Source organism: Bos mutus, chromosome 18, assembly GCF_027580195.1.
Source record: "Bos mutus isolate GX-2022 chromosome 18, NWIPB_WYAK_1.1, whole genome shotgun sequence".
NCBI classification, from domain to species: domain Eukaryota; kingdom Metazoa; phylum Chordata; class Mammalia; order Artiodactyla; family Bovidae; genus Bos; species Bos mutus.
Window position 1 is genome coordinate 22,810,291 of NC_091634.1, and position 24,380 is coordinate 22,834,670.

General features: G+C 40.0%; 1 protein-coding gene across 1 annotated transcript; it reads right to left on the reverse strand.

Moving 5' to 3' along the window:
* Window positions 1-8,523: 8,523 nt before the first annotated feature.
* TCEAL8 (transcription elongation factor A like 8) lies at window positions 8,524-9,192 on the reverse strand. Its single transcript, XM_070386843.1, is given in 1 exon segment — window positions 8,524-9,192. A coding segment is annotated over 1 exon segment (354 nt). The 5' UTR covers window positions 9,088-9,192; the 3' UTR covers window positions 8,524-8,733.
* Between the last annotated feature and the right edge of the window lie 15,188 nt (window positions 9,193-24,380).

The window sequence follows — 24,380 nt, forward strand, 5'->3', positions numbered from 1 at the left end:
GCCTTTCACTTCTCTTCTTTTCATAGCTATTTGTAAAGCCTCCTCAGACAACCATTTTGCCTTTTTGCATTTCCTTTTCTTGGGGATGTTCTTGATCCCTGCCTCCTGTACAATGTCATGAACCTCCATCCATAGTTTATCAGGCACTCTGTCTATCAGATCCAGTCCCTTAAATCTATTTCTCACTTCAACTGTATAGTCATAGCGGATTTGATTTAGGTCATACCTGAACGGTCTAGTGGTTTTCCCACTTTCTTCAATTTCAGTCTGAATGTGGCAATAAGCAGTTCATGATCTGAGCCACAGTCCGCTGCCGGTCTTGTTTTTGCTGACTGTATAGAGCTTCTCCATCTTTGGCTACAAAGGATATAATCAATCTGATTTTGATGCTGACCATCTGGTGATGTCCATGCGTAGAGTCTTATCTTGTGTTGTTGGAACAGGGTGCTTGCTATGACCAGTACATTCTCTTGGCAGAACTCTATTAGCTTTTGCCCTGCTTCATTCTGTACTCCAAGGCCAAATTTGCCTGTTACTCCAGGTATTTCTTGACTTCCTACTTTTGCACTCAAGCCCCCTATAATGAAAAGGACATCTTTTTTGTGTGTAAGTTCTAGAAGGTCTTGTAGGTCTTCATAGAACCGTTCAACTTCAGCTTCTTCAGCATTACTGGTCAAGGCATAGACTTAGATTACTGTGATACTGAATGGTTTGCCTTAGAAATGAACAGAGATCATTCTGTCATTTTTGAGATTCCATCCAAGTACTGCATTTCGGACTCTTTTATTGACTATGATGGCTACTCCATTGCTTCTCAGGGATTCTTGCCCACAGTAGCTGAGCGGCACTGGAACGGCAGCTGCACAGTGCTGGAGCGACTGTAAGGAGACAACCAACGTCCAAGGCCAGAGAAGCCCCAGCAAGATGGTAGGTACTGGTGCGGTGACGGCGCAGCGCTGGAGCGACTTTGAGGAGATACTGTATGTCCAAGGGCTAAGAAGAAGCCCCAGCAAGATGGTAGGAGGGGCGAAATCATGTTTAGAATCAAACCCCTTACCCGCCAGAGACACTCAGAGGGCTCAGACATACCTTGTGTGCACAGGTCCCAGAGACCCCACAGAGACTGATACAGAACTGTGTTTGAGTGTCTCCTGAGGAGGTACGGGTTAGCAGTGGGCTGCTGTAGGGGCAGGGGCTCTGTATGCAGTAGACTTGGGTATGGCATAAGCCCTCTTGGAGGAGATTGCCATTGACCCCACCATAGAGCCACCAGAAGTTACACAGGTGGGAAACAAACTCTTGGCGGGCACAAACAGAACCTTGTGCACATCAGGACCCAGGAGAAAGGAGCAGTGACCCCACAAGAGACTGAACACAGACTTGCCCAGGAGTGTCCAGGAGTCAGTGGTGGCCTGCTGCAGGGTTGGGGGCACTGAGAGTATCAGTGCATACATGGGACCTTTTGAAGGAGATCACCATTATCTTCATTACCTCCACCATAGTTTGGCCCCAGGTCAAATAACAGGGAGAGAACACAGCCCCATCCATCAACAGAAAATTAGATTAAAGATTTATTTAGCATGGCCCCTCCATCCAAGACCCAGTTTCCCCCTGTCAGTCTCTCCCATCAGGAAGCTTCCATAAGCCTCTTATCCTTGTCCATCAGAGGGCAGACAGACTGAAAACCACAATCACAGGAAACTAACCAATCTGATCACATGGACTACAGCCTTGTCTAATTTAATGAAACTATGAACCATGCAGTGTAGGGCCACCCAAGATGGATGGGTCATGGTGGAGAGTTCTGAAATAACCTGGTCCACTGGAGAAGGGAATGGCAAACCACTTCAGTTTTCTTGCCTTGAGAACCCCATGAAGAGTATGAAAAGGCAAAAAGATACAACACTGAAAAATGAACTCTCCAGGTCGGTAGGTGCCTGACATGCTACTGGAGAACAGTGAAGAAATAACTTCAGAAAGAATGAAGAGACTGAGCCAAAGCAAAAACAGCACCCAGTTGTGGATGTGACTGGTGATAGAAGCAAGGTCCGATGCTGTAAAGAGCAATATTACATAGAAACCTGGAATGTTGGGTCCATGAATCAAGGCAAATTGGAAGTGGTCAAACAGGAGATGGCAAGAGTGAACATTGACATTTTAGGACTCAGCGAACTAAAATGGACTGGAATGGGTGAATTTAATTCAGATGACCATTATATCTACTACTGTGGGCAAGAATCCCTTAGAAGAAACGGAATAGCCATCATAGTCAACAAAAGAATACATTATGAAGTCTCAAAGTATCAGTTCTACCTTCGGGATAAGATGTATACCATGCACCAAAATGAAGGTCAAGAGACAAATCTTTTCAAACATATATATATATGTACAAGTTTTTTTCTTATGTACACTCATAAATATATATGTATGTATGGTGTATGTGTATGTGTGTTGCTTGGGGCTCAGTTCTGGACAAATAGCTTTGAAATGTCTATTAAACATCCAAACAGAGATGTCAAGTAGGTGGCTGAATATATGGTCTTAAGAGTTAAGGAGAATGGTCTAGGCTGGAGACATTTACTTGGACACTGCGGTAAGTAGAACAATGTTCTTCCAAAGATGTCTATGACCTAATCCTCAAAACTTGTGAAAATATTCTCTTAAATGGCAAAAAAAAGACTTGTCAAATGTGGTTAGGGTATGGACCTTGAGGTGGGGAGATTATCCTGTTATATGAGTGGACCCAATCTTATCAGATGGGACCTTAAAAGCAGAGAATTTTTCTCAGCTGTGGTGAGAGAGAGCTGACAAAGGAAGAAGATTCAGAGATATAAGATTCTGATAAAGAATAAAACAAACTAAGGAATGTAGATTCCATCCTGAAGGAAATCAGTCCTGAATGTTCATTGAAAGGACTGATGCTGAAGCTGAAACTCCAGTACTTTGGCCACCTGATGCAAAGAACTGACTCATTGGAAAAGACCTGGATCCTGTAAAGATTGAAGGCGGGAGGAGAAGGGGATGACAGAGGATGAGATGGTTGGATGGCAGCACTAACTCAATGGGCATGAGTTTGAGTAAACTCCAGGAGCTGGTGATGGATAGGGAGGCCTGGCATGCTGCAGTCCATGGAGTCGCAAAGAGTCTGACACGACTGAGCGATTGAACTGAACTGAACTGAACTGAAGGAATGTAGAAGGCCTCTAGAAGATGAAAAAAACAAAGAAATGGATTCTCCCTTGGAGACTCCAGAAAGGAACACAGCTCTGTTGACAAGTTACTGTAGCCCAGTGAGACTGTGTCAAACTTCTAACCTAAAAAGCTATAAAATAATAAATCAGTGTTGTTTTAAGTCACTAAGTTTGTGGTAATTTGTTAAGCAGCAAAGGAAAACTAATGCCAGCATCATTAATATATAGATGGTATTTAAATCCATAAAATGGGATAAATAGAGACAGAAAAGAGGTCTTGGGGACTGAGTTTTTGTAAGTTTGAATATTAAGTCAGAGAAATGAGAAAGACCCAACTGAGCATGAGGCAGAAGAAAACAAGAAAGCGATATTCTAGAAGCCGAATGAAGAGTTGGTGTCACCTGTGGCTGAAGGGCCAGGTGAAATGAGAGCAGAATTAGCAAACAAGACAGACGAGGGAGAGCACATGTGCTCAGGCCAGCTGGCACACAGAAGGAAAAGAGTGGACCCTGGCCCTCACCACCCAAGCCACAGTGATGGGAGAGACACACAAATGGCACCCACTCAAGAATGTGACTTTGTCACACACAGGGACTCCAGTTACCAGCGCACACGGCCCAGCCAGAATCCTGGAACATCTCCAGAAGATCAGCACTCTTTCCCACTGGGGGAGGGAAGGTGTGAACGTCAGCAGCAGGAAGATAGAGGAGCAGGAAGACTTGCAACTTTCACTTACAGATCTACACTGTTGTTTCTCCTTCTACCATATGACATAGTCTGAGACGTCCAAGGCCCTAACTTGTGAAACGGCACATACTCCAAGTCCAAGAGAGTTAACATTTTATCTCAAGAGCAGTAAACAGTTTTTCCTTAGGAAAAAATACGAGGTCATCAAAATAAAAATACACAACCTTCCAGGACCTGACATTCCATGTCAGTCATAGCCTCAGAACAACCTTTTATGTTTTCCCTTCCTTTGCCCCAAAACTCATGTTAGTTACACATCTACAAAAGAATGAATGAAATCATGTATAAAGGACTCTTGTGGCCTGTGACAAATATAGCCCATGCAACACTGACTCATGCTGACTTATAATGACTTGTTCAGCTGTTGATCTTCTCCACTAGACTGAGAAGTCCTCAAAGAGGTGAGACTGTGCCCTTTCATCATTGAATAGTAAAAACAATAATCCATTAACTACCTGTTCATTGAACTAGTAATACGTGTCAGACGCAATGCTAATTGTTTTCAGGCATTTAACCCTGACTTTCCTGGTGGCTCTGTCGGTAAAGTGTCTGCCTATGATGTGGGACACCCGGGTTCAAATCCTGAGTCAGGAAGATCTCCTGGAGCAGGAAATGGCAACCCACTCCAGTATTCTTGCCTGGAAAATCCCATGGACGGAAGAGCCTGATAGGCTACAGTTCATGGGGTCGCAAAGAGTCGGACACGACTGAGCAACTTCACTTTCACTTTCAACCTTCACGCAACCCTAGGAGATGGTATTATTTACTTCATTTCTCAGAAAAGAAACTTGATATTCAGAAACATTAAGAAACTCACATAATAGTCAAACTAACTTAAGAGAGTGGCAGAGTTACTCAATGTCAAATTCTGTGCTGAATAAGGCCACCTCCATTCACATCCTAATTCCTGGAATGCATGAATTACCTTCTATGAAAACTATGATTTTGCAGGTATGAATAAGGATTTTAAGGTGAGGAGATTATGCTGGACTATCCAGGGCTCAATGTAATCACAAGAATCCTTGTAAGAGGGAAAGAGGAGATCATATTGAATAGCAGGAGATGTGACAACAGAAACAGGAAGTGAAGTGATTCAAGGAAGGAGCCATGAACTAGGGAATGCAGGCAGCCTCTAGAAACTGGAAAGGACAAGGAAACAGACTTTTCCCTAGAGCCTTGAGAAGGACACACCTGCCAATACCTTGATTTTAGATTTCTGACCTCCAGAACAGGAAGATAGTAAATTTGTGCTTACGACACTAAGTACCTGGTTACAGTAGCCATGGGAAACTGACACAGCGCTCTGTGCCTCTGCCCTTATATGTCTCATCATCCTCATGACCTAAGGGAGGCAAAGGATGTTTGCTAAGTCAATTACAAATGAGAAAGAGATCTTCCTCTAAGAATTCTCCTACCTGACCCAACCCAAATTCCTGACCAGGAGAATAAAGCCTTCCTCAAACAGAGGCAGGTGGAAGCAGCCCAAGTATGTCTGGGGTGATACTGGTGGTTTTTTAATTGCTAAGTTGAATGGGTACGCTAGTTACAGGCTGAAGCTCATGCTATGCCAGTCAGTGTGCCTTTGGAAGACATGAAAAAATGCAACCCTAATTTACAGCAATAATTTAAAGCCATGGGGGCTGGAGGGAGGTAGGAGATGAGGGGAATTGGGTATTTTTATGTTCTACTTCCTGCAACAGTGCATTAAACATCACAGTGATTCAGCTGAAATTATAAGCAGCATGTGTAAAAAGATGAAATCATATTTTACAGTATAATTCCTTTATAAAAATTATTTCATAGCAAATTAGAACAATGAATATACTTGTACATACAGCAAATGCACATAATTCTACCTTCCTATTTCTCTGAGATCATTACGATCCATTCTTTTTTTTTCCCCTGTAATAATTGCCAGTTTTATTCCTCTGGCTAAGAGATCCAGAGGTATTTTGAGGTTTACATTTTTTTTTAATAGTTCTATCATCAAGAGTTTAGGTGCTCCCATTGACCTTATAAGCTGGTTGCAAATTATTTGATTGACTCTTAATAAAAAAAACTTTATCTACATGTGTGTGATGTGTTCATTTAAAAAATGCATTTAAGCAAAAAGAAATAAAAAACATCACACAGAAACAAGCACAGTTTAATTTCTGATATATGCATGTACATATACACACAAGCATACACACACAATTTGAGACTTTGTCTGCTGCAACGGCGCATGAGCGCGGCCGAGAGGAGCTAGCCGGTGCCCAAGGGCAGGGGCGGTGGCTGAGAGGAGCTACCCGCATCAGAGGTAAGGAGCAGCGGCTGCACTTTGCTAGAGTAGCCGTGAAGAGAGACCCCACGTCCAAGGTAAGAGAAGCCCAAGTAAGACGGTAGGCACTGAGAGAGGGGATCAGAGGGCAGACAGACTGAAACTACAATCACAGACAACTAGCCAATCTGATCACACGGACCACAGCCTTGTTTAACTCAATGAAACTAAGCCATACCGTGTGGGGCCACCCAAGATGGCCAGGTCATGGTGGAGAGGTCTGACAGAATGTGGTCCACTGGAGAAGGGAATGGCAAACCACTTCAGTATTCTTGCCTCGAGAACCCCATGAACAGTATGAAAAGGCAAAAAGATAGGACACTGAAAGATGAATTCCCCTGGTCAGTAGGTGCCCAATATGCTACTGGAGATCAGTGGAGAAATAACTCCAGAAACAATGAAGGGATGGACCCAAAGCAAAAACAACACCCAGTTGTGAATGGGACTGGTGATGGAAGCAGGGTTCAATGCTGTAAAAAGCAATATACCATAGGAACTTGGAATGTTAGGTGCATGAATCAAGGCAAATTGGAAGTGGTCAAACAGGAGATGACAAGAGTGAACATCAACATTCTAGGAATCAGTGAACTGATTTGTAGATGGACTGGAACGGGTGAATTTAACTCAGATGACCATTATATCTACTACTGTAGGCAGGAATTCCTTAGAAGAAATGGAGTAGCCATCATAGTCAACAAGAGTCCAAAATGGATGCAATCTCAAAAATGACAGAATGATCTCTGTTTGTTTCCAAGGAAAACCATTCAGTGTCACGGTAATCCAAGTCTATGCCCCGACCGGCAACACTGAAGAAGCTGAAGTTGAACAGTTCTATGAAGACCTACAAGACCTTCTAGAACTAACACCAAAAAAAGATGTCCTTTTCATTATAGGGGACTGGAATGCAAAAGTAGGAAGTCAAGAAACACAGCAACACTGGAGAAGCTGAAGTTGAACAGTTCTATGAAGACCTACCGGAGAAGGCAATGGCACCGCACTCCAGTACTCTCGCTTGGAAAATCCCATGGACGGAGGAGCCTGTTAGGCTGCAATCCATGGGGTCGCTAAGAGTCGGACACGACTAAGCAACTTCACTTTCACTTTTCACTTTCATGCATTGGAGAAGGAAATGGCAGCCCACTCCAGTGTTCTTGCCTGGAGAATTCCAGGGACGGGGGAGCCTGGTGGGCTGCCGTCTATAGGGTCGCACAGAGTTAGACACGACTGAAGTGACTTAGCATAGCGTAGCATAGCATGAAGACCTACAAGACCTTCTAGAACTAACACCCAAAAAAGATGTCCTTTTCACTATAGGGGATTGGAATGCAAAAGCAGGAAGTCAAGAAACACCTGGAGTAACAGGCAAATTTGGCCTCGGAGTACAGAATGAAGCAGGGCAAAGGCTAACAGAGTTCTGCCAAGAGAACGCACTGGTCATAGCAAACACCCTCTTCCAACAACACAAGAGAAGACTCTACACATGGACATCACCAGATGGTCAACACCGAAATCAGATTGATTATATCCTTTGCAGCCAGAGATGGAGAAGCTCTATACAATCAGCAAAAACAAAACTGGGAGCTGACTGTGGCTCAAATCATGAATTCCTTATTGCCAAATTCAGACTTAAATTGAAGAAAGTGGAGAAGACCACTAGACCATGCAGATGGTGACTGCAGCCATGAAATTAAAAGACTCTTACTCCTTGGAAGGAAAGTTATGACCAACCTAGAGACATTATTTTGCCAACAAAGGATCGTCTAGTCAAGGCTATGGTTTTTCCTGTGGTCATGTATGGATGTGAGAGTTGGACTGTGAAGAAGGCTGAGCACCGAAGAATTGATGCTTTTGAACTGTGGTGTTGGAGAAGACTCTTGAGAGTCCCTTGGACTGCAAGGAGATCCAACCAGTCCATTCTGAAGGAGATCAGCCCTGGGATTTCTTTGGAAGGAATGATGCTAAAACTGAAACTCCAGTACTTTGGCCACCTCATGCAAAGAGTTGACTCATTGGAAAAGACCCTGATGCTGGGAGGGATTGGGGGCAGGAGGAGAAGGGGACAGCAGAGGATGAGATGGCTGGATGGCATCACTGACTCAATGGATGTGAGTCTGAGTGAAGTCCAGGAGTTGGTGATGGACAGGGAGGCCTGGCATGCTGAGATTCATGGGGTCACAAAGAGTCAGACACGACTGAGCGACTGAACTGAACTGAACTGAACTGATATACCTGAATATGCTGCTTTGTAACCTGCTATGTTGGAATGAACATATTTTCATGCATATGTGTGAAATTTCCCAATCGAAAAATAGACCTAGAGAATGTGTCAAAATACAAAATGCAGATGCTGATAACAAGGAAAACTACCTAAAACAAAACTCCACCAGATGATTAAAAATAAAGCAAAAGTCAAAGATACATCAGAAAATGCTAACAGAAAGCAGGGGCCAGATTTTAATATCGGACAAAAAGAATTCAAGGCCTAAACCACATGGGATAAGGACGGCTGCGTGAATGTCTTTGCTTCCAATGCATCATCACAAACATGCTTATTCTTCTTCTTATCTCTTCCCTAAGCCTTTCCAACTCATCTGTTCCTCTTGTCATTTCTTCAGGGTCTAAATGCTTAATAGGAGCATCCTCTTTGTATCTCTAACCAGGCTGAGTCAGCCCTCCTCTAAGGTTTCCTTCTGCTTCCTGGCTTAAACCTTCTTCAGAAGGTTGAGGATTTCTTTCTGTCTCCTGTAGTACAGCTTCCAAAGGGCGGTCTTCCTCAGCCTGTGGCATGTTCTGTGGTTTTCCTTTATTTTCTTCACAAGACTTTTGCATGTTGAGTATTTTTCAGTTTCCTTTTTGAATAAATTAACCCTGCAGGGATCCAGGGAATTTTCCTCCATCTTCCCTCAGTCAATTTGGGTGGCTCCCCAAAGACCAAGAGTCTGGTTCCCTTCAAGCAAGGAGTGGGTGACTCAAGTTATTTCTAAATTGTTTCTGTGTCTCTCTTGGGATCCTCAACTAGCTCTGGTCCATTCTTTAAACAAAGAAGATGGCATCTTCTCTACTGGTATCCATAAGGAGGCAGTTTTCCAAATTAATAAATTCAATGTACCTCATAGTTTAGCTCCTTTAGAAACAAAGAGCTGGAAGTCTGAACACTTGAGGCTTCACAAGTGATTCATTGTGCCGTGAAGGATTATTTTCCCTTCCTGTATCCCAGTTTCTCTAGTCAGGTTAAAGTCCTACACTTAGTAAAAACCTCAAAACAGTTTTTGAGCTTTTAAGAACAAGTATTAACAGAAGTGAGGGCTTCCCTGGCTCAGACGGTAAAGAATCCACCTGTAATGCAGGTGACCCGGGTTCAATCCCTGGGTCGGGAAGACCCCCTGGAGAAGGAAATGGCAACCCACTCCAGTATTCTTGCCTGGAGAATCCCACGGACAGAGGACCCTGGTGGGCTATAGTCCATGGGGTCACAAAGAGTTGGACACGACTGAGTGACTATACAAGATATGACAATTAACCTAAACAGAACTAAAGCAATTGTTTAGAACTGAATCTCAAATTCACAAAGGTTTGTATTCCATAATCTATTTGTAGCTGACATAGAAGGTAAAATAAATTATTGGGTAAGTCTAAGGTAAAATCAGTCACTGCCCTCGGTCTGGTCTTCTGACTGGGCTGGCAATCCCCATGGTGTTCCCAGCTTGCCTGGTTTTGCAGCCAAGGTCCCCAGGGGTCCTGAGCGCTTTAGAATCTGAATAAATCACACATCCTAAGGGTCCATTGAGACCACCAGAAACTCAATTTATTTTTGACCTGAGACAAGATTTTATTGCTTCTCAGATTAACAGTTAAAAATGGTTTGCTTTTCTGCCTCTGGGGTGTTAGTTTGATATATAAGGCAGAGAGATTATTAAATCTTCGCTGCCTTCCAAAGATGTAAATTAAACCACAGCATCTCCTTAGCCACCTCCCCTGTATGAGCTGGAGATTTATTATTAACTTGTCACTCTCGCATGCTCATCAAAACAAGTAGCACCATGATTAATTACACCTGTTTATTTAAGGGTACCTGTCATTTCAACTTTCTGTAGACAGGATATTTCAGTCTCTTGATTTCTTAGCTGAACTAGAGCTAAGGAGTTTTAGAGGGGAAGAGAGAATCACTGTTCTCTCGTAATTATTTCCACAAATATATCTGAAAGAAAGGTGGTCTATATGCAACTGCACAATGTTGTTTTCATTTTAAATGAAGCTGACATAAACCACCCATTACTTACTAAATGCTTTTCATGTACAGTAATGGTACTAGGTATACCTAGTTCAAAGCAGTGAATAGTCCTTGCCCCCATGGAGTTTATAGACTTGATATCCCCTTCCCAAGGCATTTGTCTCTCCATATTATGAAAACAGGAGAGAACAGAGCAACATTGAGAACCTGGATAAAAGAAAAGCAAAGCAAAACATACCCCTTCTAAGGTAAGTTTACACGAAGTGAAATCAAAGTTGCTCAGTCGTGTCCGCCTCTTTGCAACCCCATGGATGTGGCCTGCCAGCGGGCTCCTCTGTCCATGGAATTCTCCAGGCCAGAATACTGCAATGGGTAGCTGTTTCCTTCTCCAGGTTTCTTCCCAACCTAAGGATCAAACCCAGGTCTCCCACACTGCAGGAGGATTCTTTACCGTCCGAGCCACCAGGGAAGCTCAAGTTTGCACAAAATAGACACTAAATTGAACCAGGATTAATAAGACACCTGCAAGGTTCATTCCCTCCTCTGGGTCCAGTGTAGGTCTGCAGGACAGAACTACATTAAAACCATGGCATTTCACCTCTTTTATTTTCCCCTCCCTATACCTGTAATGTAACATATTATCTGATTACCTGAATACCCACTGAAGCACAGGAAGCTTTCAAATGAAATTTTAGGCAGGGTTGCCTGACCTCTGATCTGCCACAAGAAAACATCACCTTTACCACTTTAAATTTTAGGATAGAAAGTGTGAAGGAAAGTGAAGTCGCTCAGTCATGTCTGACTCTTTGCGACCCCATGGACTGTAGCCTACCAGGCTCCTCAGTCCATGGAAATTTTCCAGGCAAGAGTACTAGAGTGGGTTGCCATTTCCTTCTCCAGGGGATCTTCCCGACCCAGGGGATGAACCCAGGTCTCCTGCATTGCAGGCAGACGCTTTACCATCTGAGCCACCAGGGAAGCCCAATTTTAGGATAATTACCTTTAAAAAAAAAAAAGATTCCTGATTATATTCCTGTTTCTCTTTTTTAAAGTATTTATTATGGAAGTTGACAAAAACTACAATAAATATGAGATAATAAAATAATTACCTATTATCTAGCTTCAGTAATTATCTATATTTTGTCATTCTTGTTTTTACCTATCAAATTTCTCTCTCCCTTCACCTTCATTTTTATTTTTGAGCATTTTTAAATAAATTCCCACTATCATAACATTTCACCTCCAAATACATCAGAATTTATAACAAATAATATTTTTTAAAAAACATAACTGTAATATTTTTATAATACTTAACTGAATAACAATATTTATACCTAAGTCCATGTTCAAATGCTCCTGATTGTGCAAAAATAATTATTTTGGACTAAAACAGGACCCAAACAAAGTCTACACATTGGATTTGGTTGATGTGTCTTTCATTTACACCTCCATGTCCTTTTGAATATAGCCAAAATGACCTTCAATATTTGATTTTTATCCAAGATAAACAAATTCATCCAAAGTTAACATATGTTCCCAGTGAAATCTCATTATGTAATATTTTCAAGGACAGGGTGATCACACAATTTACCATGCAAATAAAGAAAACTCTTGAGTGAAAGGGGGACTATACTGGTGTAAACCAGGACAAAGAGTCATCCTACCAGCAGAGATTCTGGGGCTGGGGGGCGGTGAGCAGGGTAAAAAGAAAAAGTAAGTTTGGGGTTTCTGGTTTCTACTTGGGTATCAATAGCTGGAAAAAGACCTTACAATTGAAAAAAACATTCAACAAACTGCAAGTCAATGACCTTTCCTGAATCCATCAAAGAGCTGAAGTTGAAGAAATGTCAACTAGCCCCAAATCTGAGAGACAAATGCCTACAGGGAGATGGGAAATGCAAGCATTTGTTTACTTGGGGCATCTGAATACTGGTAAGAAGAATTCACCTAGAATTGTATTGGTGGAGGCTAAGTACTGGCTGGTGACTGAATTTGGAGCTCTAAAGGCTGCAGATAAAGGGAACTTCACATCACTCACTGGCCCCTCTTTCAACAGATTTCAATGGGTACTCACAAAAAAAATATGACAGGAGTCCTGAGAAAGCAGTCCTCATGGTACAGGCTTAGGGGAGGGCAAGAGCAGCTGTGCAGGAAGGCCATGGAGCCCTGCGCAGATTCTTCTTCTCTATCTCCCCTATTTAAAAAATAATAATAATACCACTTATGTAGTAATACCACTTACATGGTATTCAAAAAAGCAAGAGAAAGAACCCACAATGCCAAGAGACAAAACAATTAAGAGAACCAGACTCACATATGACACTGATATTGGTACTATCAGATAGGGAATTTTAAATAACTATGAAAAATATTGCAAAGGCTCTGGTGGAAAAAGTAGACAATACTCATTGTCAAATGAGTCATTTCAGCAGAAAGGGAAACTATAAGGAAAAAATGAGAAGCTAGAAATCAAAACACAGTAATAGAGATCAAGACTGTTACTGACAGTCTCTTTGGTAGACTTAACAAAGCTTAATCAGCAGATTTGAAAAATATACAAACTGAACAAAGAAAAAAACATTAAAAAATAAAAAGAGTATAGCATCCAAGAACTATAAGACAACAAATGATCTAATAGATGTGCAATTACGACTCCAGAAGGAAAAAAGACAAAGAATGGGATAGAATAAATATTTTAAGGGATAATGGCTAAGAATTTCCAAAATTAATGGCATATATCAAACTATAGATCTAAACTACCAACCAAGATAAATACCCAAGTCAGATGTATACATATTAAAATTCAACCTCTGAAAACACAAAATAAAGAGAAAATCTTGAAAGCAGTCAAAGGTGGAAAAAAGACATATTAATTACTAAAGAGAAATAAATGTATTAATAACAATTACAACAGTCATCTTGTTAGAAATCATGCATCTAAAAGACAATAGTGTGACATTTTTAAAGGCCTAAACAAGAGTGACTTCATCAAGACTGTGGAGTAGGAAACACCCCCCATAAAGGGTTAACAATTAGACACCGATCCATGAATGAAAATAGCTCTGGGAGAGCTCAGGAATCCACTTAAGAAGCACCCGCAACACAGTTCAGTTCAGTCGCTCAGTCGTGCCAACTCTTTGTGACCCCATGGACTGCAGCACACTTAGCAACACAACGGAGCCAAAAAATTGAAAATAACCACACAAAAAAGATAGGAAGAATAGTTTCATTTTGTCTGCATCATTTCCATCCCCCAGGCTGGCCCTGCTCAGTGCTAAGAGGAAACTCCTTAGCCTGAGAAAGTTTCCCTCATCAATAACAGGAACCAGCTTCCCCAGCCTTCAAAAACTTAAAAATAAAACTGTCATGTAATCCAGTAATTTCCCTTCAGGGTATATACCCAAAGAAAACAAAAACACTAATTCAAATACATACACACACACACACACACACATATATATATATATATATATATATATATATATATACACGCATTTCCCTCATAGCTCAGTTGGTAAAGAATCCACCTGCAATTCAGAACCTGGTTTGATTCCTGGGTCGGGAAGATCTGCTGGAGAAGGGATAGGCTACCCACTCCAGTATTCTTGGGCTTCCCTTGTGGCTCAGGTGGTAAAGAATCCACCTGCAGTGTGGGAGACCTGGGCTCAATCCCTGGGTTGGGAAGATCCCCTGGAGAAGGGAAAGCCTACCCACTCCAGTATTCTGGCCTGGAGAATTTCATGGACTGTATAGTCCATGGGGTTTCAGAGTCAGACATGACTGAGCAACTTTCACTTTCATGTTCAATGTTCACTGCAGCATTAAATTTAGAATAGCCAAGATATGGAAGCAAGCTATCCATCAACAGATGAGTGGATGAAGGATATGTGGTATATATACAATGGATTACTCAGTCATAAAAAAAAAATAATTTTGCCGTTTGAGACAACATGGTTGGATCTAAATGGTATTATGTTAAGTGAAATATTAATAAGTCAGAGAAAGACAACCTATGATCTCATTTATATGTAGAATATTCAAAATTAAAAATGCAAAAGTGAGGTCCCATGACCTATACAGGGAATATAGGTCCCAGGTCCCAGGTCCCCAGGACTGAATTTTCATGCAGTCGAAAACTCAAGTATAACATTACAGTCACCTTCCATATACATAGTCCCACAACCACGAATTCAAACAACTGTGGATAGTGTAATGTATGTATATAATATGTATTAAGTGAAAGAAATCCACATGTAAGTAGACCCATACAGTTCAAATCCATGTTGGTCAAGAGTCAACTGTCTGTAGTTAATACTGTAATCTTAAAAGTTGCCAAGAAAGTAGATCTTCAAAGTTCTCACTGTAAGAAAAAGAAAATTTGTAACTTATGTATGATGACAAATGCTAACTAGTGGTGGTGGTCATTTTGCAATATATACATATACTGAATCACTACGCTGCACACTTGAAATAATGTTATATATAAATTATACCTCAATTTAAAAATTTAAGCAGAAATTGATGAGTTAGAAAACAGAAATAAACAGTAAGCAAACCAAAACAGCTGGTTCTCTGAAAATTAAGCAACAAAATAGAGTTAACCTGATTTTTAAAAGTATAAGCACACAAAAGAAAAACTCAACACAGCAATTTTTTTTTAAATTATGAGACTACTCTATGCAATTCTACAAGAGAAAATGCTTGAGAAAATTTAGATGAAATAAACAAAACTCTAGGCAAATATATCAAAACTAACTCTAATAGAAACAGAGGCTCTAAACAAATGAATTTTGTAAAAAGAAATATGTGTGCACGCAACGCATGCTCAGTCGAGTCTGACTCTTTGCAAATCCACGGTCCTCTGTCCATGGGATTTCCCAGACAAGAATACTAGAGTAGATTGCCAGTTCTTCTCCAGGGGATCTTCCCAACTCAGGTATCAAACCTGCATCTCTTATGTCTCCTGCATTGGCAGGCAGATTCTTTACCACTAGTCCACCTGGGAAAAAGAAATATAGGAAATCGTAAGAGTTCCCCTGCCAAAAACATACAAGCTAAGCTTGTTTCACAAAGAAGTCTACTAAACCTCAAAGATTATGCAAATGCTATTTAAACTACTTCAGAGAGTTGGGGAAAAGAGGAAACATCCAAATTATTTTTATAAAGCAAATATAATATTGATTACAAAACCAGAAAAATACTGCTCAATAAGACAAAGATACAAACAGATCTCATTTGTAAATATTAAAGCAAATATTGTAATTAGTATTAACAAACAGAACCCAATATCCATCAAGATAAAGCAGGGCTTATTTCAGAAATGTAATAACAGTTCACTATTAGGAAATCCATTAATACAATTAATCATATTAGTAGAGCCTAAAAGAAAAATATGCTCTATGCTAATCTTCACAGATTTTAAAAAATGGAAAAATGAAACACTCATTTATGCTTTTAAAAGCCTCAAAAATAGGAACTACTACCTCATTAATATAAATAAAAATAAATTTGTAAAATCTCAGCAGCTGATATAATGGGGAAAAGAGCCCCAGTTCTCAAAGTGTGGTGTGTGGACCCGAACCAAGACATTATTTATTTCCCCTTTTCACTATGTTAACAGTAAATGTAATACAAAAGCAATGAGCAAAATTGCTGGTGTTGGCATAAATCACCATAGTGGCAACAAACTATACTAGAGTCATTCTTCATCACCATATTATAGTGGGGGGAGGAGAAGCCATTTTTACTTGAGTGCCTTTGATATAACGCATATATATGGAATCTAGAAATATGATACTGATGAACTTATTTGTAGGGCAGGAATACACGTGCAGCCGTACAGAACAAACTTGTGGACACAGCAGGCAAAGGAGAAGGGGGAAGAAACTGAGAGCAGCACTGACATATGTACACTTTTACACACTCAGGTCAGTTCAGTCGCTCAGTCATGTCCGACTCTTTGCAACCCCATGGACTGCAGCACACCAGGCTCCCTGTCCATCACCAACTATACACACTACCATGTGTAAAACAGATAAATAGTGGGAAGCTGCTATATATAACATAGGGAACCCAGGCCAGCACTCTGTGACAACCCAGAAGGGTTGCATTGGCGGGGATTCCAAGAGGGAGGGGATATATACATACTTAAAAGAAGCTTACTCCTTGGAAGGAAAGTTATGACCAACCTAGATAGCATATTGAAAAGCAGAGACATTACTTTGCCAACAAAGGTTCGTCTAGTCAAAGCTATGGTTTTTCCTGTGGTCATGTATGGATGTAAGAGTTGGACTGTGAAGAAGGCTGAGTGCTGAAGAATTGATGCTTTTGAACTATGGTGTTGGAGAAGACTCTTGAGAGTCCCTTGGACTGCAAGGAGATCCAACCAGTCCATTCTGAAGGAGATCAGCCCTGGGATTTCTTTGGAAGGAACGATGCTAAAGCTGAAATTCCAGTACTTTGGCCACCTCATGAGAAGAGTTGACTCATTGGAAAAGACTCTGATGCTGGGAGGGATTGGGGGCAAGAGGAGAAGGGGATGACAGAGGATGAGATGGCTGGATGGCATCACTGACTCAGTGGACGTGAGTCTGAGTGAAGTCCGGGAGTTGGTGATGGACAGGGAGGCCTGGCGTGCTGCGATTCATGGGGTCGCAAAGAGTCGGACATGACTGAGAGGCTGAACTGAAGTGATGGCCAATTCACACTATTATACAGCAAAAACCAACACAACATCGTAAAACAATTATCCTTCAATTACAAATAAACAAAATAAAATATTTTTAAAAAAGAATATCTTTGATGAAGTAATAAACATGATGAATTTCATTAAGTCTAGACCCCTGAGCACACGTCTTTAATATTCTAGGAGAAGAAATGGGAACTATACCCAAAGCACTTCTGCTGTGTATCCAAGCATGATGGCTGTCTTCAGGAAAAGCATTTGTGAGACTGAGTTGTAAATTGAAGCTTTACACTTTTCATGGAATACCATTTTTACTTTAAAGAACAACCAGCAGATAAACTGTAGTTATTCAGACGTATTTTTGACAGATATTTTCTCAAAAATTGATAAAATGATCTATCACTTCAAGGAAAACAACTGACAATATTTGCTGCTGTAACATTCAAGCACACAAGTTAAAATCAGAATTTAAGAAAAATTTTGTTCACCATCGTGAGCATGACAGTTTCTCAGTAGTTAGATTACGTTGGAGACATTAGTTGAGATGTTTAAAAATGTGATTCTTTTTTGATACCATATAATCAAATGTGTCAACATTTGCAAGATGTGCAAAACTCAAGGAACTGATATTTTCCAAAGGACAAATTCATGGTGTTACAAAACCACGTGTGGGTAAGGGACCCACTCAAAGCTCAAGACAGACCAATGGATATTAGTGTAACAGAGTATAAAAGGTCATTAATTTAGTTTAACATTCTTCATTGCAACTGAATTTTAAGAAACTATCATCTGTCAGATTCTGGTGTGGCATCAGAGAATATTCCTAACCACCTAAAGGGGCTCCTTAATACTCCTCCCTTTCCAACCACATAGCTATGTGAGGCCAGATGTTAAGTACTTCAACAAAACAAAAACAGTGTTGCAACAGACTGAATGTAAGAACAGATATGAGAACCTAGCAGTCTTCTATTAAAACACATAAACAAAAAAAGATTTGGAAAAATGTAAACACTGCCATGCTTCTCACTGACTTTTGTTTTGAAAATTATTTTTCATAAAAAAATATTTAACATAAAATGTTATCATTATTTTTGAATTAATAAAACATTTCTCAGTTTAAATTTCTGATATGGAAAATACCAACAGATATAACTCCCATAAACTAAAGTTCTTTGTATTCCTCAATAATTTTTAAAAGGGTAAAAGGGTCTTGAGACCAAGTTTGAGAAGCACAGTACTACAGACATTCCCACTAAGGTCAGGATGGTAGCAGGTATGGGCAGAAAATATAAAAGATGGAACTGAGTTGTGCCATAAAGTATGGAAATTATCAGAGACTGAATTATTTAAAAATAACCTAGTATCAACTTGAAGGATCCTCTCTCTGACCCACCCATGCCAATTACGATAATTTGAGCATCAAGTGAAAACAATAACTGTAATTCATTAAGATACATCTAAATAAGCACCCAGAAGTTTCTAAAGATAATTTTTTTAAAAACTATAAAAAATTTTCACTGGTCACCCCTAGAAGTTACTAAGACACCATCTTACTTATCTGAAAACTGATGAAGTGTTTTTTTAAATTAAGTATTTATAAGACCAGAAACTATAAAACTCCTAGAAGAAAATATTTTTGAATCTGTCTTCTACTACAAAGGAAACAAAAGCAAAAATAAATGGGACCATATTAAAAGCTTTTACACAGCAAAAAAAAAAAAAAAAAAATCCCAACAACAACAACAAAAAAAGTTCTACTGAATGGGATAAGATATTTGCAAATGATATGACTGTAGAAAATTCTTCAAGAGATGGGAATATCAGACCACCTTACCTATCTCCTGAGATATCTGTATCCAGATCAAGAAGCAACAGTTAAAACTGGACATGGAACAAGAGACTGGTTCCAAATTGGGAAAGGAGTATGTCAAGGCTGTATACTGTCACCCTGCTTATTTAACTTATATGCAGAGTACATCATGAGAAATGCCAGACTGGATGAAACACAAGCTGGAATCAAGATTTCTGGGAGAAATATCAATTACCTCAGATATGCAGATGACCCCACACTTATGGCAAAAAACAAAGAGGAACTAAAGAGCTTCTTGTTGAAAGTGAAAGAGGAGAGTGAAAAAGCTGGCTTAAAACTCAACATTCAAAAGATTAAGATCATGGCATCCGGTCCCATCACTTCATGGCAAATAGATGGGGAAATGTAAACAGTGAGAGACTTTATTTTCTTGGGCTCCAAAATCACTATAGATGGTAACTGCAGCCATGAGATTAAAAGACGCTTGCTCCTTGAAAGAAAAGCTATGACCAACCTAGACAGCATATTAAAAAGCAGAGACATTACTTTGCCAACAAAGGTCTGTCTAGTCAAAGCAATGGTTTTTCCAGTAGTCATGTACGGATATGAGAGTTGGACCATAAAGAAAGCTGAACACTGAAGATTGACGTTTTTGAACTGTGGTGTTGGAGAAGACTCTTGAGAGAGTCCCTTGGACAGCAAGGAGATCAAACCAGTCCATCTTAAAAGAAATCAGTCCTGAATATTCATTGGAAGGACTGATGCTGAAGCTGAAGCTCCAATACTTTGGCCACCTGATGCAAAGAACTGAAGATAATTTTGAAAAGACCCTGATGCTAGGAAAGATTGAAGGCAGGAGGAGAAGGGGACAACAGAGGATGAGATGGTTGGATGGCATCACTGACTCGATGGACATGGGTTTGAGCAAGCTCCGGGAGTTGGTAATGGACAGGCAAGCCTAGCGTGCTGTAGTCTATGGGGTTGCAAAGAGTCGGACACAACTGAGCGACTGAACTGAACTGATGACTGATAAGGGATTAATATCTGAAATATATAAACAGCTCAAATTCAATATATAAAAAAAAAACCTGATTTAAAAACAAACAAACAAAAAAAACACACCTGATTTTAAAATGAGCAGATGATCCGAACAGGCATTTTTCCAGATATACAGATGGCTAACAGGCACATGGAAAGATGCTCACTATCACTAATCATCAGAGAAATGCTAATCAAAACCACAATGAGATCTCACCTCACCCAATCAGAATGGCTATCTTCAAAATGATCACATATAACATGCTGACAATGATGTGAAGAAAAGGGAACCCTTGTATGTTGTTGGTGGGATGGTAAATTGGTGCAGCCACTAAGAAAAACAATATGGAGGCTCCTCAAGAAATTAAATACAGAACTACCATATGATCCAGCAATTCCACTCCTAGGTATTTGTCTAAAGAAAACAAAAACACTAGTTCAAAAATATGCATGCACCCCAAAGTTCATAGCAGCATTATATACAATAGACAAGACATGGAACAACCTAAGTGTCCATCAATAGATGGGTGGATAAAGATGTGGTATACATACACAATGGAATTCTACTCAGCCATAAAAAAGAACAAAATTTTGCTATTTCTAGCAACATGGATGAACCTAGAGAATATTAAGTTTAGTGAAATATGTTAGAAAGACAAATACTATATGTTATGTTGTATGTGGACTCTAAAAATTAAAATAGTGAATATAACAAAAAAGAAACTGACAGGGACTTCCCCGGTGGTCCAACGACTAGGACTCTACATTCCCAATGCAGCAGGCCAGGGTTTGACACCGCTCATGAAATTAGACCCCACACACCACAACTAAGACCCTGAGCAGCTAAATAAATAAATAAAATTATTTTTTAAAAAAGAAACTGACTGACAGATATAGAGAACAAACTAGTGGTTTCCAGTGGGGGACAAATGCAGGGAGGGAAAAACAGGGGTAGGGAATTAAGAGGTAACAGACTACTACGTATAAATTAAATAAGCTACAAGGATGTATTGTAAGGCATAGTGAATACAGCCAATATTTTTAAACTACAAATGGAGTATAAACCACAAAAATTTTGAATCACTATGTTGTATACTTGAAACTAATATTATATATCAACTAACCTCAATTTTTATGAGGTTTAAATGGGGCGTCCCTGGTGGCTCAGACGGTAAAGCATTTGCCTGCAATGCGGGAGACCCGGGTTCGATTCCTGGGTTGGGAATATACCCTGGAGAAGGAAATGGCAATCCACTCCAGCACTCTTGCCTGGAAAATCCCATGGATGGAGGAGCCTGATAGGCTACAGTCCATGGGGTCGCAAAGAGTCGGACACGACTGAGCGACTTCACTTCACGTTACTAATATGGCAACCTGTAGGTAACAGGCCAATACACGCAGTATAATTAAGAGAACTGTTAATAAGTAGGTAATATATATGCAGATCTAGTAACCTCAATTTTAAAAATTAAAAATTCCTAAAGGACCTAACAGAAGCAGAAGAGATTAAGAAGAGGTGGGCAAGAATACACAGAACTATACAAAAAAAAGTCTTAATGACCCGGATCATCACTATGCTGTGGTCACTCACCTACAGGCAGACATCCTGAAGTCTGAAGTGTGATATAAAGTAGGCCTTAGGAAGCATTACTACGAACAAAGTGCTAGAAGTGACGGAATTCCAGGTGAGCAATTTCAAATCCTAAAAGATGATACTATTAAAGTGCTTCACTCAATGTGCCAGCAAATTCGGAAAACCTGGCAGTGGTCACAGGACTAGAAAAGGTCAGTTTTCATTCCAATCCCAAAAGAAAGACAATATCAAAGAATGTTCAAACTACCACACAACTGCACTCATTTCACATGCTAGCAAGGTCATGCTTAAAATTTTTCAAGCGAGGCTTCAACAATATGTGAACTAGGAACTTTCAGATGTACAAGCTGGATTTAGAAAAGACAAAGGAACCAGGTATCAAATTGCCAACATCCACTGAATCATAGAGAAGGCAAGGGAATTCCAGAAAAATATCTACTTCTGCTTCATTGACTACATGAAAGCCTTTGACCGTATTGATCACAACAAACTGTGGAAAATTATTCAAAAGATGGGAATACCAGACCACCTTACCTGTCTCCTGAGAAGCCTGTATGCAGGACAAGAAGCAACAGTTAGAACTGGATGTGGAACAACAGAGTGGTTCAAAATTGGGAAAGGAGTACGTCGATGCTGTATATTGTAACCCTGCTTATTTAACTTATATGCAGAGTATATCATGCTAAATGCCGGGCTGGATGACTCACAAGCTGGAATCAAGATTGCCTGGAGAAATATCAATACTCTCAGATATTCAGATGACATCACTCTTATGGCAGAAAGCAAAGAGGAACTAAAGAGCCTCCTGATGAAGGTGAAAGAAGAGTGAAAAAGTTGGCTTAAAACTCAACATTCAAAAAACTAAGATCAAAAAAAGGGCCAAAAAACTCATTTGAAAAAAAAAAGATGAGATGTTTGGATGGTATCACCAACTCAAAAGACATGAGTCAGAGGAAACTCTGGGAGATAGTTAAGGACAGGGAAGCCTGGCATGATGCAGTTCATGGGGGTTGCAGAGTTGGACACAACTGAGCAACTGAACAACAGCAAGCATTTCTCCAGCTTATCCACAACAAACTATTCAGGAAAAAAACAAACTATTCAGAAAAAAACAAACAGCTGACTTCAAGAACATATTATAAAGTCCAATTACTACATAATATGGTTGCTGCTGCTGCTGCTGCTGCTAAGTCGCTTCAGTCGAATCTGACTCTGTGCGACCCCAGAGACGGCAGCCCACCAGGCTCCACCCACCCTGGGATTCTCCAGGCAAGAACACTGGAGTGGGTTGCCATTGCCTTCTCCAATGCATGAAAGTGAAAAGTGAAAGCGAAGTTGCTCAGTCATGTCCGACTCTTAGCGACCCCATGGACTGCAGCCTACCAGGCTCCTCTGTCCATGGGATTCTCCAGGCAAGAGTACTGGAGTGGGGTGCCATTGCCTTCTCTGCATAATATGGTTAGAAACAACTAATTTGGAATTTGTTGTTGTTGTTGATATTTGGTAGGGATTTTTTTTTTTCTTTTGGAGGTTAATTACTTTACAATATTGTATTGGTTTTGCCATATATCAACATGAATCCACCACAGGTATTCACGTGTTCCCCATCCTGAACCCCCTTCCCTCCTCCCTCCCCGTACCATCCCTCTGGGTCATCCCAGTGCACCAGCCCCAAGCATCCAGCTTTAGTAGAGCTAAAAACCAATATTCAATAGAAGCTAATGCTATTAAGTGAAAGACTGATAGAAAACTTAGTAGTGTAGAAATGAAATTAGTATCTGAATCTCTAACTAATCCTAACATCACTGAGACAGGGCAATCAGTCATTTCTGCTTTGTGACATGGTAAAAAAAAGTATAAACACAACACTGCTTACCAAGTACCGGGGCCAAAGGCAATCAATTCTCTAGATCTAACTATCAATTCATAGAAAATGTGTGGCATAGAGATACAAGTTAAAAGATAAAATAATTAGCCAAATCCAGAATGTACAAAATTATAGAAGAGTTAAATTGGCATGGAGAAGAAAATGTTGGGAGAGGGACTCAACAGACGGAGAGACTCTGGAGACATACTAAGTAAATGCAACATCTGAGCTTTATTTGGGTCCTTATTTGAATCAACTGAAAAAGCCATTTTTTAGACAAACTGTAAAAATCAAACACAGACTTAAGTATTGGGTGACTATTAATTTTGTCAGGTGTGGTATGTTACAGATATTTGTTTTAAAACACTCCAAGAAAAAAAAAGTGAAAGAATAAAGTAAGTTTTAACAAAATATAGTTACTGAAGCTGGGTGAAGGTACATGGGAGGGTTGTTACCTAGTTTTAAGGTTGCATATGTTTTAAAGTTTTATATAATTTTTAAAAAATCACATAATATTCTGTAGACATCTGTATTGACAATCTGAGATATAAAACCAGTATATCATTGTGCCTTGCCCTTGAGTTTGTAATTCTGGTAAAAATGAAAGAATGGAGAAAATAAAAGAAAGAACAATGTAAGTACCACTCAAATGGAATATCATCTTTACAAATCGTGAACTACTAAGTTATGCTCTTAAAATTTATATAATACTGTACACATCAACTAGCCTTCCTCAGTGATCAGTGCAAAGAAATAGAAGAAAATAGAATGAGAAAGACTAGAGATCTCTTCAAGAGAATTAGAGATACCAAGGCAACATTTCATGCAAAGATGGGCTCGATAGAGGACAGAAATGGTATAGACCTAACAGAAGCAGAAGATATTAAGAAGAGGTGG